Source organism: Microchirus variegatus (assembly GCF_963457635.1).
Source record: "Microchirus variegatus genome assembly, chromosome: 2".
NCBI classification, from domain to species: domain Eukaryota; kingdom Metazoa; phylum Chordata; class Actinopteri; order Pleuronectiformes; family Soleidae; genus Microchirus; species Microchirus variegatus.
Genome location: NC_139803.1, coordinates 45,185,027 through 45,197,526, shown reverse-complemented (window position 1 = coordinate 45,197,526; position 12,500 = coordinate 45,185,027). Strand labels below are relative to the sequence as shown.

Genomic DNA, 12,500 nt, shown 5'->3' with positions numbered 1-12,500 from the left:
AGCTTCTTCATTGGTGGACACGTCAAATGTGGGCGGAGCCTCTTTGTTTGTTGAGGTCAAATAAAAACAATAACATCTGAGGTCAAAGGTCAAATAAAAACAATAACATCTGAGGTCAAAGGTCAAATAAAAACACAACAGCTGATCAGTGAAATAATTTAGTCAAACAATTTTACATCAATTCATTCATGTGTCATGATTTTATCATAAGTGTGCGCGTGTGTGTGTGTATGCGAGTGTGTGTGTGCGAGTGTGTGTGTGCATGTGTGTGCGAGTGTGTGTGTGTGTGTGCGTGTGTCTGTTACAAATCTCCAGCATCCAGAACAAAGAGGACGTTTCTGGAAGTTTCCCAGAAGTTGTTATGGAGTGTTAGAAGTGTGTGTGCGAGTGTGTGTGTGTGTGCGAGTGTGTGTGTGTGTGGTGTGTGCGAGTGTGTGTGTGTGTGTGTGTGTGTGTGTTCAGTCCTTCACCCTGCAGCTACATCATGAGGAGCATCATCATCCATCAGCTCAGTCTCTGTCTGGACTCGCAGTGAAGGCTGTAGGGCAGTCACCTTCATCACCTTCATCACCTTCATCACCTTCATCACCTTCATCACCTCCTCCTCCTCGTCTCCTCCTCGTCTCCTCCTCGTCTCCTCATGTGTGATTTGCCTCTTGTGCAGAAAATAATCCAGATGTGAAATAATTCCACTGGTTTTTCTTCTTTAATCCCTCAGATTAGAAAGTGTCTCCAGCCGTTAGTTTTTAAAGCCAGAAGAAAAATAATCTGAATAATAATAATAATAATAATGATGATGATGATGAAGATGATGATGATGATGATGATGATGATGATGAAGAACAGGCTCAGTTGAAGAGTATAGAGTCAGGGTCTCTGTTAGAGATGTGAGCCATGTGTTTAAGGATGTCCTTCTTTGTGATGATTCCCAACAGCTTCCTGTACCAAACACAAACACACAATCACTTCATATCCTCATCAACACAACAAGCCAGACTTGGTCTGGTTCAGATCCAGACCTGGTTCAGATCCAGACCTGGTTCAGATCCAGACCTGGTTCAGGTCCAGGTCTGGTTCAGGTCCAGGTCTGGTTCAGGTCCAGGTCAGGTTCAGGTCCAGGTCTGGTTCAGGTCCAGGTCTGGTTCAGGTCCAGGTCTGGTTCAGGTCCAGACCTGGTTCACCACAGGGATGTGTTCTCTCTCCTCTACATTGTTGCTCTGTGATCAATAACCTCAGTTATGATCCTCTGATGAACGATGAAGAACCTTCACACTGATCATCTTGTATCATAATGTCAGGAAGTCTTTGATAAACTAAACGTCTCAAAGTCTTTAGGTTTAACGTCTGTAACTCTGTAAAAACTATTATAAATGATCAGGAAAGTGAGTTTATCAAAGAGTTCAAGTATTTAACTTCTATTATTGATGACAAGTTGTGTTTTGAGTCAAATACTAAGTCAAATAATCTGGTCAAGTTTAACGTGGACAAGACGTAGATGATTCTAAAGGTTCTGTTGAGTGGTTTCTAAAGGTTCTGTTGAGTGGTTTCTAAAGGTTCTGTTGAGTGGTTTCTAAAGGTTCTGTTGAGTCATTTCTAAATGTTCTGTTGAGTCGTCACCTTCTCATTAATCTGCTGCTCTGTATCACAGGTTCTAAGGTTGTTCTCATCCTTTATATGATCAATGTCACTTGTTGGATCTTTAAACTCTAACTTTACAACTAACAGATAAAAACATTCTTTTGTTCCGTCTGTTGTTTTAACTTCTTCTACAGAGTAGCATAGATAACCACACACACACACACACACACACACACACACATTCTTGTACTTGCTGCATACTGAGGACTGGGTTGCTGGCAAAGCAGGGACCATCATTTCCACTTTATAAATCAACATAATTACAAATATCTACAAAGAACTACTGGTTGCAGTAGCATAAAATGTCTGCAGGTGGAGCCCCAGAGCAAAAAGGGCTGGAATTTTTTTTTCGATTTTTAATTTTTGGTCCAAAATTTGACAAAAACATCATACTATACTATGTTGTCCAAAATTTAAAAAAAAATGTTTGAGCCAAAATAAAAAATTTGACAAAAACTTCCTGTCGTCCAAAATTAGATTTTTTTTTTTTGTTGACAAATTGAGTATAGCATGTTATATCAACCTAAGGAAGTGATTTCAATGAAAACAACACACACACACACACACTCATGCTTTAGGATATGATGAGCCTTTATTTTATTATTACTTTACTGTTTTTCTTAACTATGGCTGCAAGATAGGCAACATTTAACTGTGTGTGTGTGTGTGTGTGAGAGATTTGTACTATTGCTGCACAACAAATTGCCTCATTAGGGACAAATAAAGTACTTTGATCTCTTTAACTTGACAGAGACAGAGAGTGTGTCAGAGACACACACACACACACACACACAGACAGACACACACACACGTCTCTGCAGATTCTCTCTAACACTTCATATTTCACAGGAAACACTTTGAAGAAGCAGCTGAACTTTACATCAAACACTCACACAACAACAAGCTCCTCCTACTGGTCACTCGTGGACCTGGTCTCACGTGGACCTGGTCTCACGTGGACCTGGTCTCACGTGGACCTGGTCTCACGTGGACCTGGTCTCACGTGGACCTGGTCTCACGTGGACCTGGTCTCAGATGATGACACACTTGTGTCCTCCATGAACTTCTCTCAGGTTCTCGTCCTCATTCGTCTTCTTCTCCTGAACCGTCTCACACTAATGTGTGTGTGAGTGGGAGTGAGGACACTGTGTGTGTGTGTCTCTCTCTGTGTGTGTCCCTGTGTCTCACCTGTTGTGTCTGTGTGTGTGTGTGTGTCTCTGTGTGTGTGTCTCTCTCTGTGTGTGTGTGTGTGTGTGTGTCTCACCCGTTGTGTGTAACCAGACACTGTCTCAGTCCCAGCTTCCTGAAGATGTCCACAGTGATGTCCATGGGGGTGTGGTCAGTGACGGTGAACGGACTCAGGTCCATGATTCCTCTGAGACGCAGAGGGGGCGGGGCTTCAGGAGCGTGGTACGGAGCGTGCTCACTAAAAGACACCAGAGAGGCACTGACCACGCCCTCCTGACGCTTACGAGCGCTGTCTGAAAGACCAGGACATGACACTGAGTTAGTGAGGGACTGGTTAGTTAGTGAGGGACTGGTTAGTTAGTGAGGGACTGGTTAGTTAGTGACTAGTTAGATGATGAAGAACAGAGACCTATAGAGATGAGGAGGTCTCTTCTGAGGACAAAGCCCACAAGTCTCTGAGAGTCCTGAGACACAACCACAGGAAAACCACTGAAGTGTGTGTTCTCTACCAACGCCTGAGACAGACACACACACACACACACACACACGCACGCACACACACACACACACACACACACACACACAATGATTAAACATCAACTTTAACATTGGAAACACAACAGTTTACATGTCTATGTCAGGTGTGTGTGTGTGTGTGTGTGTGTGTGTGTGTGTGTGTACCTCCACCTCCCCCACAGTCATGTCCTCCTGGGTCAGAGTCACCAGATCAGGGTCAGATCTTCTGGGTCTCATCACATCTACAGCCAGACTGTTGTGTTCAAACTCTTCTTTAGGCTCAAGGAACGGGTAACCATTGAGTCTGATGTGAGCCTGCAGAGGAAGACATGATCTTCATCTTCATCTTCATCATCATCTTCATCATCTTCACCATCATCTTCATCATCATCATCATGTGAGTGGACACGTCTGTGGACCTGTGTGTGTGTGTGTGTGTGTTTAAAGCTCACCTCGTAGATTCCTTCTCTTCCAAAAGCATCAGCGACCCATTTACTGGTCATGGTCGCAGCCATGAGAGGAACGATGTACTCAAGACCACCGGTCAACTCAAACATGATGACCACCAGAGACACTGTCATCCTGGTCACTCCACCTGTGTGTGTGTGTGTGTGTGTGTGTGTGTGTGTGTGTGTGTGTGTGAAGATTGTTTCAGTCAAACAAAGAACAACGTTCATCATGAACTCTATGTTCAGTGATGACAAACAAAGAAATACAAACTTTAATCATCATCATCAATATTAATAAAAACATGATAAATGAACACAGACTTTGATGATTTTAGGACACAAACAGCCTTTTAAACACACTCACACACACACACACACACACACACACACACACACACACACACACACACACACACACACTCACCTAAACAGGCAGCAGCCCCCACCATGGCGTAGAGTCCAGGTGTGATGCAGTCAGCTCCAGGTGAACACCAGCCTCTGAAGATGAAGCTGTCATGGTTGTAATAAGCCAACTGCTCCATGGCCACACCTAACAGTCTGCCTGCTATAGCTCCTACAGCCATGCTGGGGATGAAGAGGCCTGAGGGAACCTGGACACATCATCGTCATCATCATCACAGTCTTCATCATCATCATCATCATCGTCCTGTGTCCCTGTGAGCTAAAATCACTGGTTTTCTCTATGGACTTTGGTGTGGGAGAGTGAGTGACTTTGGTGTGGGAGAGTGAGTGGTTTACACACTTCAGTTTACACTGAGAGTGAGCCTCTGTGTGTGTGTGTGTGTGTGTACACACCTTCATTCCAAAGGTGATGACAGTGATCAACATCTTGAAGGTCAAAGCCAGAGCGAGCTGCCACAGAGCTGTGTAAACACCTTCACCTGCAGGACGATCAGCAAGACTGTCCACATCTGTGTCTGAGCTGTTAGACTGAAGAGAGAGGACACAGGACACAAGAGTGAGGACACAGGACACAAGAGTGAGGACACAGGACACAAGAGTGAGGACACAGGAGACAAGAGAGAGGACACAGGAGACAAGAGTGAGGACACAGGAGACAAGAGAGAGGACACAGGAGACAAGAGTGAGAGAGGACACAGGAGACAAGAGAGAGGACACAGGAGACAAGAGTGAGGACACGAGAGTGAGAGAGGACACAGGACACAAGAGTGGACAGAAAAGATCACTTGTTTGTGTAAAGAGTGATCACCTGTTTGTGTAAAGAGTGATCACCTGTTTGTGTAAAGAGTGATCACCTGTTTGTATAAAGAGTGATCACCTGTTTGTATAAAGAGTGATCACCTGTTTGTATAAAGAGTGATCACCTGTTTGTATAAAGAGTGATCACCTGTTTGTATAAAGAGTGATCACCTGTTTGTATAAAGAGTGATCACCTGTTTGTATAAAGAGTGATCACCTGTTTGTATAAAGAGTGATCACCTGTTTGTATAAAGAGTGATCACCTGTTTGTATCCACAGAGCTGAGACGAGTCGAGCAGTGAACAGTCGTTGAACAGCTCTGAGATCAGCTGAGCTCCGCTCATCCTGGTGTAACTGTTGGGAAAAGCCACTAAGGCCGTTACCGCGGTAACCACCAGCACCTCCACCACAGAGTAGTGACCCAGACGAGTGGTTTTACCTGAAAGATAAAGACAAAGTGAGTCACAGCTGAACCTGGAACACTCTCTGACCCTGACTCTGACCATGACCCCGACCACACTCACGGATCCTGCACCACGCGATGTTGGCCTTGATGAACAGCGCCCCCCACAGGCCTCCAAAGATGCCCAGCAGGATGAAAGGAGCCAGCTCCACCAGGTGCCAGGGGGCGTGGAACTCTACGTAGAACAGAACCAGACGACTGTTCCCAAACGGGTTAATGGAGCGTAGAGTGAACGCTGCCACCAGGGCGGCGAAGAAGGACCTCCACAGGGTTTTCAGAGGGAAGTAATAACTCACCTGGAAGACAGACAGACAGACAGACAGACAGTGAGTGAGAGAGACAGAGAGACAGACAGACAGACAGACAGACAGTGAGTGAGAGAGACAGAGAGACAGACAGACAGTGAGTGAGAGAGACAGAGAGACAGACAGACAGACAGACAGTGAGTGAGAGAGACAGAGACATAGATATTTCATCGTTCTTTTACACTCTGTATTTCTACGTCTTCACCATGACTCACCGACTCATCGCTGCCCTCTGGAGTCACAGAGAGGAACAGCCATGATTTAATCTGTGAGGAATCATGGAATCACTGTGGATGAAAACATGAATGAGTGATGAACTCACCTCCTCCAGACTGAACAGGACTCCTCCGATCGGAGCGCCGAAAGCCACGGACACACCGACTGCCGCCGCCGCCGATAAAACCTGCAACGACGACAAAGATCATGTGATGGAGGAGGAGGAGGAGGAGGAGGAGGAAGAGGAGGAGGAGGAGGAGAAGGAGGAGGAGGAGGAGGAGAAGGAGGAGCTTAAACACGAGCATGTTTGATGGTCACAGCTGAACAGAGTAATCATCATGACCTCATACCTCTCTGCGTTTGGCCTCGTTCTTGCGGTATTTGGTGAAGAGATGACAGAGGATGTTAGCGCAGCAACATGCTACGTGCACCAGAGGACCTTCTTTACCTAAACTCAGGCCTGAGGAAACAGCTAACACCAGGGTGACGGTCTTCACGATCAGGGTCCACTTACCCAGGTAACCACGGATGATGAAGCCGCTCAGGATGGTTTTAATCTGACCACAGAACACAGTTTGGGATTAGCTTGTGTTTGTGGATTAGCTGGTTCCACACAAATATATAAACATTAATGAAACCTGTCAATGAACAAACACGTCAAACTAAACTCAGCATGAATGAAATACAGATAAATAAAGATATAATCCGCTGACCTCAGGGATTCCTGACCCACAGGCGTACGGAGCGAACGCTCGCACCAGAATCACAGCCAGGAAAGAGAAGAGCAGCGCCCACAGGAGGTAGAGGAGGTAGTTCACCATGTAGGCCAACGCACCCTGAGGAAAGAGCTCTGTGAGGTCATGACTCCTCCTGACCAGCAGGTGGAGCCACAGCACCATGTCTTACCTCTGACGTCCCTGTGATGAGCTGAGACCAGCTCTGCCACTGAGGACATTTGTCCCTCTCATGAAACGTGGTCTCGTTGGACGTCCAGCAGCAGTGTTCATGGTCGAACCAGAACCCTGACAGACACACGCCCTCTTTCAGGTCTGTCAGCCAATGAGCTGTGATGTCTATGCCCCCGGCCAGAGCACCTGAGGTCAGAGGTCACAGAGAGGTCAGAGGTCACAGAGAGGTCAGAGGTCACAAAGAGGTCAGAGCTTTAGTCAGTGTGTGTGTGTGTGTACCTGACATCAGTCCCACCAGCAGCATCAATAACCATCCAGATAAAGCATCACTCAGACTGATGAGCAGAGCTAAAGTTGACTGTTTGCTTTTATTAGTGATCTGAAAAGAACGACATCATCATCATCATCATCATCACCATCACCACCATCATCATCACCATCGTCATCATCATCATCACCATCATCACCACCACCATCATCACCATCATCATCACCACCATCATCATCATCATCATCACCATCATCATCACCACCATCATCATCACCATCATCACCATCATCACCGTCATCACCATCATCACCGTCATCACCATCATCACCACCATCATCATCACCACCATCACCACCATCAACATCATCATCATCATCACCATCACCATCACCATCATCACCATCATCATCACCATCATCATCACCATCATCATCATCATCATCATCATCATCATCACCATCATCACCATCATCACCATCACCACCATCACCACCATCATCACCATCACCATCATCACCATCATCACCATCATCATCACCATCATCACCATCATCATCATCATCACCATCATCACCATCATCATCACCATCATCACCATCATCATCATCACCATCATCACCATCATCATCATCATCATGTTTCAGTGTTTCTTCTTCTTCTACCTGTCTGTGTGTCTGTCTGTACCTGTCTGTGTGTCTGTCTGTACCTGTCTGTGTGTCTGTCTGTACCTGTCTGTGTGTCTGTCTGTACCTGTCTGTGTCTGTCCCGGTCCTTGCTCTTCTCTCTGACCCAGTCAATGGTGTTAAAGTCTTCATAAGTTCCCACTCCAGGCAGAGGATCATCCAGAGGATCAACCAGTTTACCAGGACCAGAACCAGGACCAGAACCAGAACCAGGACCAGGACCACAACTGTGACCGTTCATGCTGCTGCTGCTGCCTGCTCTGCTGCTGTAGTCGTCATGAGGTCCTGACAGAGACATAAAGACGTTATGAACAGCTTATATTTCACTAAGGTTTAAAGTTAATAAAACAAGTTCATCTGTTTTTAAAAAACACCTTCAACAATAACACGCTCTAGTACTGCTGTAGTACATGTACTACAACATAATGCTGTAGTACATGTACTACAACATACTGCTGTAGTACATGTACTACAACATACTGCTGTTGTACATGTACTATAACATACTGCTGTAGTATATATACTACAACATACTGCTATAGTATGTATACTATAACATACAGCTGTATGTTATAGTATATAGTATAATATACAGCTATAGTATATAGTATAATATACAGCTATAGTATAATATACAGCTATAGTATATAGTATAATATACAGCTATAGTATAATATACAGCTATAGTATATAGTATAATATACAGCTATAGTATAATATACAGCTATAGTATATAGTATAATATACAGCTATAGTAAAGTAAACACATCCACATTTGAACATAAAGTGTGAGTTAAACGTTCAAACAGCAACAATTGAACATTGACATGAAGTCAAACTTGTCAGTGCCTTGCTCAGAGGCACCGACACATGTTTCAGTTACATCAGCTGACTGTGATCAAAGCTTTCATGTAAATAAAGAACAAACACACACACACACACACACACGCCCTTTAAACCAACAACACTTAATGAGTGTATTTATTATGACTATAATAACTTTAACATCCCATAATATCAGTGTTAGTAACAGTGTTTATACTTTAACAAAAGTCCAAGTTTCTGCTCATAAATGTTCTTAATGATTCACACACACACACACACACACACACACACACACACACACACATTACCAGCCTCAGTGTTCTCCTCCACCAGCTCCTCTTCATCCAGCTGATGTTTCCACACTTTACTGAACATTTTCCTCTCATTCACAAACTCACTGACAATAATCTGTCCACTCATGTCCACTGACGTCCCCTCATGTCCCCTCATGTCCCCTCATGTCCCCTCCCACCTCCCTGCTCTCTGATTGGTTCATCGGTGGGAGGGAGGTGTGGCTTATGACAGAGGCGTGGCTTATCAGAGGTCTTTGGACTGAAGTGGGTCAGACTGTGTCTTTAAGTCTTTATTATGTTGAAATGTCTCCTCACCACTTCACATTCACTCTGTCATTGACCTTTAAACAAACACTGAAGTCTCTTTATGTTCCTCATTCATTCATTCATTCATTCATTCATCTCCTCTGAAGAGTTTCCTTACATTCATCCCATAATATGTTACAACTCCACAGGACTCTGACTCTAATCTTAATCTGAATTATGACTCTAATGTAATCATTCATGTCACAGGGCCTTGAGTTTGACCCTTGAACTCGTGACGTCTGGTTGTCGTGATCATGTGACATCATCACATTTACTGAGACTTCACAAACAGACCTGTGAACAGTTTTAATCTCAGATTATGACTCAATATAATCTGTGCTAAAATACTTTGAAACAGGAAACGCTCTCTGCTGCCGCCACATCCTGTTCCTTCACAGGTCAGTGACATCATCAGTGATATCATCAGTGACATCATCAGTAACCAGGCAGACGTTTCCATCAGAAGACTATGTTTTGATAGAACGTTTAAGAAAGTTCGTCATGTGACCTGGTCATGTGACCTGGTCATGTGACCTGGTCATGTGACCTGGTCATGTGACCTGGTCATGTGACCTGGTCATGTGACCTGGTCATGTGACCTGGTCATGTGACCTGGTCATGTGACCTGGTCATGTGACCTGGTCATGTGACCTGGTCATGTGACCTCGTCTTCTTCTTCCTCTTCCTGTGAACTCCCTTTTTAAAGTCGACAAACATCGTGAAGCTTCTCTTTTACGATGTTTTCTCAGAAACCTGAGCTTCATCTGTGGGTCACGACCCTGTGTTTGAGAACCAGTGCTTTAGCCTCAGTCAACGTCACATGACCACCCTTGACCTTTGACCTGAGGAACCTTTGCTTTTAACTTTGTCCTGACTGAGTCTGTGATGACGACATCATCATCATCATCATCATCGTCATCTGAGGCTCAAATGTCATCAACAAACATTTTCTGAGCAGAAAAATCAACAGACATTAAACAGATGTATGACGATGACTGAGATCATGTGACTGACTGACACACACTCACACACACACACACATGTTATCAGTCAACGACAGCTTCAGCGTTCTAACAGACACAATCTGAGGTCACATGACACTGATGCTCACGCTCTGAACGTTGCTACATGACAGGAACTCTAACCTTTACCATGACAAATCCAGACTATCGCCACCTGCTGGTGAGACAGGAGGAGCGCGTAGAGCTGACGTTGTCGTACCTGAGCTGAGAGGAGGGACGTCGTCCGAGGACGAGAAGTCCAGCGTGGCTCCGGCGATGTCCACCATCTCATCATCGTCATCGTCACTGGGGAAATAAACGCCGTCAAAGCTGCCGCCGCCGTATCCAGACCTCTCCATCGCTTTAGAACAGAGCAGAGGGTGGGATTACACACACACACACACACACACATAAACACACTTATGACGAATGATAATCAGCCAACAATTATTCAAACAACAGTAAGAACTAGGTTTGCATGATATTCCTGTTTGTGACGATATTTCAGTGATATTTCAGTGATTATTCAATGATAATTCAGTGATATTTCAGTGATAATTCAGTGATATTTCAGCGATAATTCAGTGATAATTCAATGATAACTCAGTGATATTTCCGTTCACTGCAGCGAAATTCTAAACATCAGAGCAGATGTAGCCAAAATAAATAAACATAAAAAAACTAAGCTTTTATTGAATAAAAGCTTGAATTTCAGAGTAAAACATCACCATCTCAATAAACAGGAAACACCGTTCTGTGGTCTCGTTATCGCGGTATTATCGTACTATGAGATGTCGATATACAGTTTATTATTGTGTTATCTTTACGATATCTTTTATCTTTTACCCGTTCACATTAAACCGTGTTTATCTTCTAAAACTACAGATGAAAACACAGCACTTTGTTTAATGTCGTCACTTTTAATCTCGTTCTTCTTCAACTCAACATTTCACACAAACTGATTAGAATTAGCTTAGCAGGCTAACTGTGTTAGCAGCAGTTAAAGCCGCTTCACGTCACTAAAAACACGTCATTAAAGAGTGAAAGCGTGAACACAGAGGTGAGATTACAGATGACAGATGTGAGATTACCTGCGCAGCTCAGTGAAGAACAACAACAGTCATGTGACTCAGATTATTACCGTGTGAAGATTAAACTTTAAAAAAAACCCTGAGTCATTCTCCGTCGTTCCGTAAAAGTCACGTGAAAACCTGCGCGTGTGCGCCAAAGAACAGACGCGCGCGTGGAAAACGTCATTTAGACGCAAAGAAAAGGAGAAAAGTGATGAAATAAAGATTCTTCTGTGACTTCTTCACCACGACAACTGCACACGTCAAGCTAGCGCGGCTAATCTGAGCACTTCCGCTTCAGCGCTACACATTAAAGTGTTCACAATCATCGAGTTCACGCGAGAATAAAACACTCATTCACGTTTTCATCCGCACGTCAAACACGAAGTGTGCGCAATATTTCATCTGCGTCAAACTCTGCGGTTTTAATTTGGGAAAACAATGAACCCATTTCCGGTTTGTGTGTTTCCGCTCATCTGCGAGACACGACCAATCGATTCAAGAGCGATCGATTCTCCATCTGTGTAAGTGGAGCTTCATCGATGTTTTCTGTTTTTAAACCTTTTCAAATTAAAGTTCAGACTCATGGTTTGAATTATGGAGGTTTATAAAGTTTATAGTGGTTTAGAAAGTTAATGCATCTGAAAACACGTTTAATTGTAATAAATTAAAATAAACAAAAGACATTTGCTTTAAATAAACTCAACATTTACTGCGTTGAAAGAGGTTTAAATTAAAAACAGATTTTGTTTTAAAAATGGATGAAAACGCCACGTCATTATTTTGTCACGACGTCGCATTTGAAATGGACAAAAAGCGACACCTGGTGGTCAAATGTGGTAATGAGCTGATGAAAGTGTGGATGAGTTCACTCTCTCACCTTTTGTTCATGTGTTCACAGAGCAGGAAGTCCTCCACACCTTCATCATCATCATCATCACAAACATTTTTCACTGAAATAAAGCTCTTTTTCTTTGGTTTATTTCTGATCTCTGCTGCGCAACCCCTTAATGGTTCCCACTGCAACGACACAGAGACTTTAAAGGTTCCTACCTTCAGTGAGATCGTCTTCATCAGCAGAAATAATGAGCACAAACAAACAAACAAACAAACAAAGTCCTTTAAAATACTGTTGTTATTATTATTG

The 12,500-nt window shown here is 43.8% G+C and overlaps 1 protein-coding gene across 1 annotated transcript; it reads right to left on the bottom strand.

Annotated features, from left to right (window-relative positions):
- Positions 1-193: 193 nt before the first annotated feature.
- Positions 194-11,620, bottom strand: LOC310938464 (H(+)/Cl(-) exchange transporter 5-like). Its single transcript, XM_083902960.1, has 17 exons — positions 11,375-11,620; positions 10,504-10,644; positions 7,926-8,143; positions 7,184-7,283; positions 6,903-7,090; positions 6,710-6,832; positions 6,347-6,553; positions 6,103-6,183; positions 5,537-5,771; positions 5,276-5,451; positions 4,608-4,742; positions 4,216-4,402; positions 3,795-3,937; positions 3,508-3,657; positions 3,236-3,341; positions 2,903-3,119; positions 194-939 (listed from the first exon to the last, which is right to left on the bottom strand). Exons 2-17 carry the CDS (start codon positions 10,640-10,642, stop codon positions 849-851), a joined length of 2,496 nt encoding a protein of 831 aa, XP_083759086.1. The 5' UTR covers positions 10,643-10,644; positions 11,375-11,620; the 3' UTR covers positions 194-848.
- Positions 11,621-12,500: the final 880 nt, after the last annotated feature.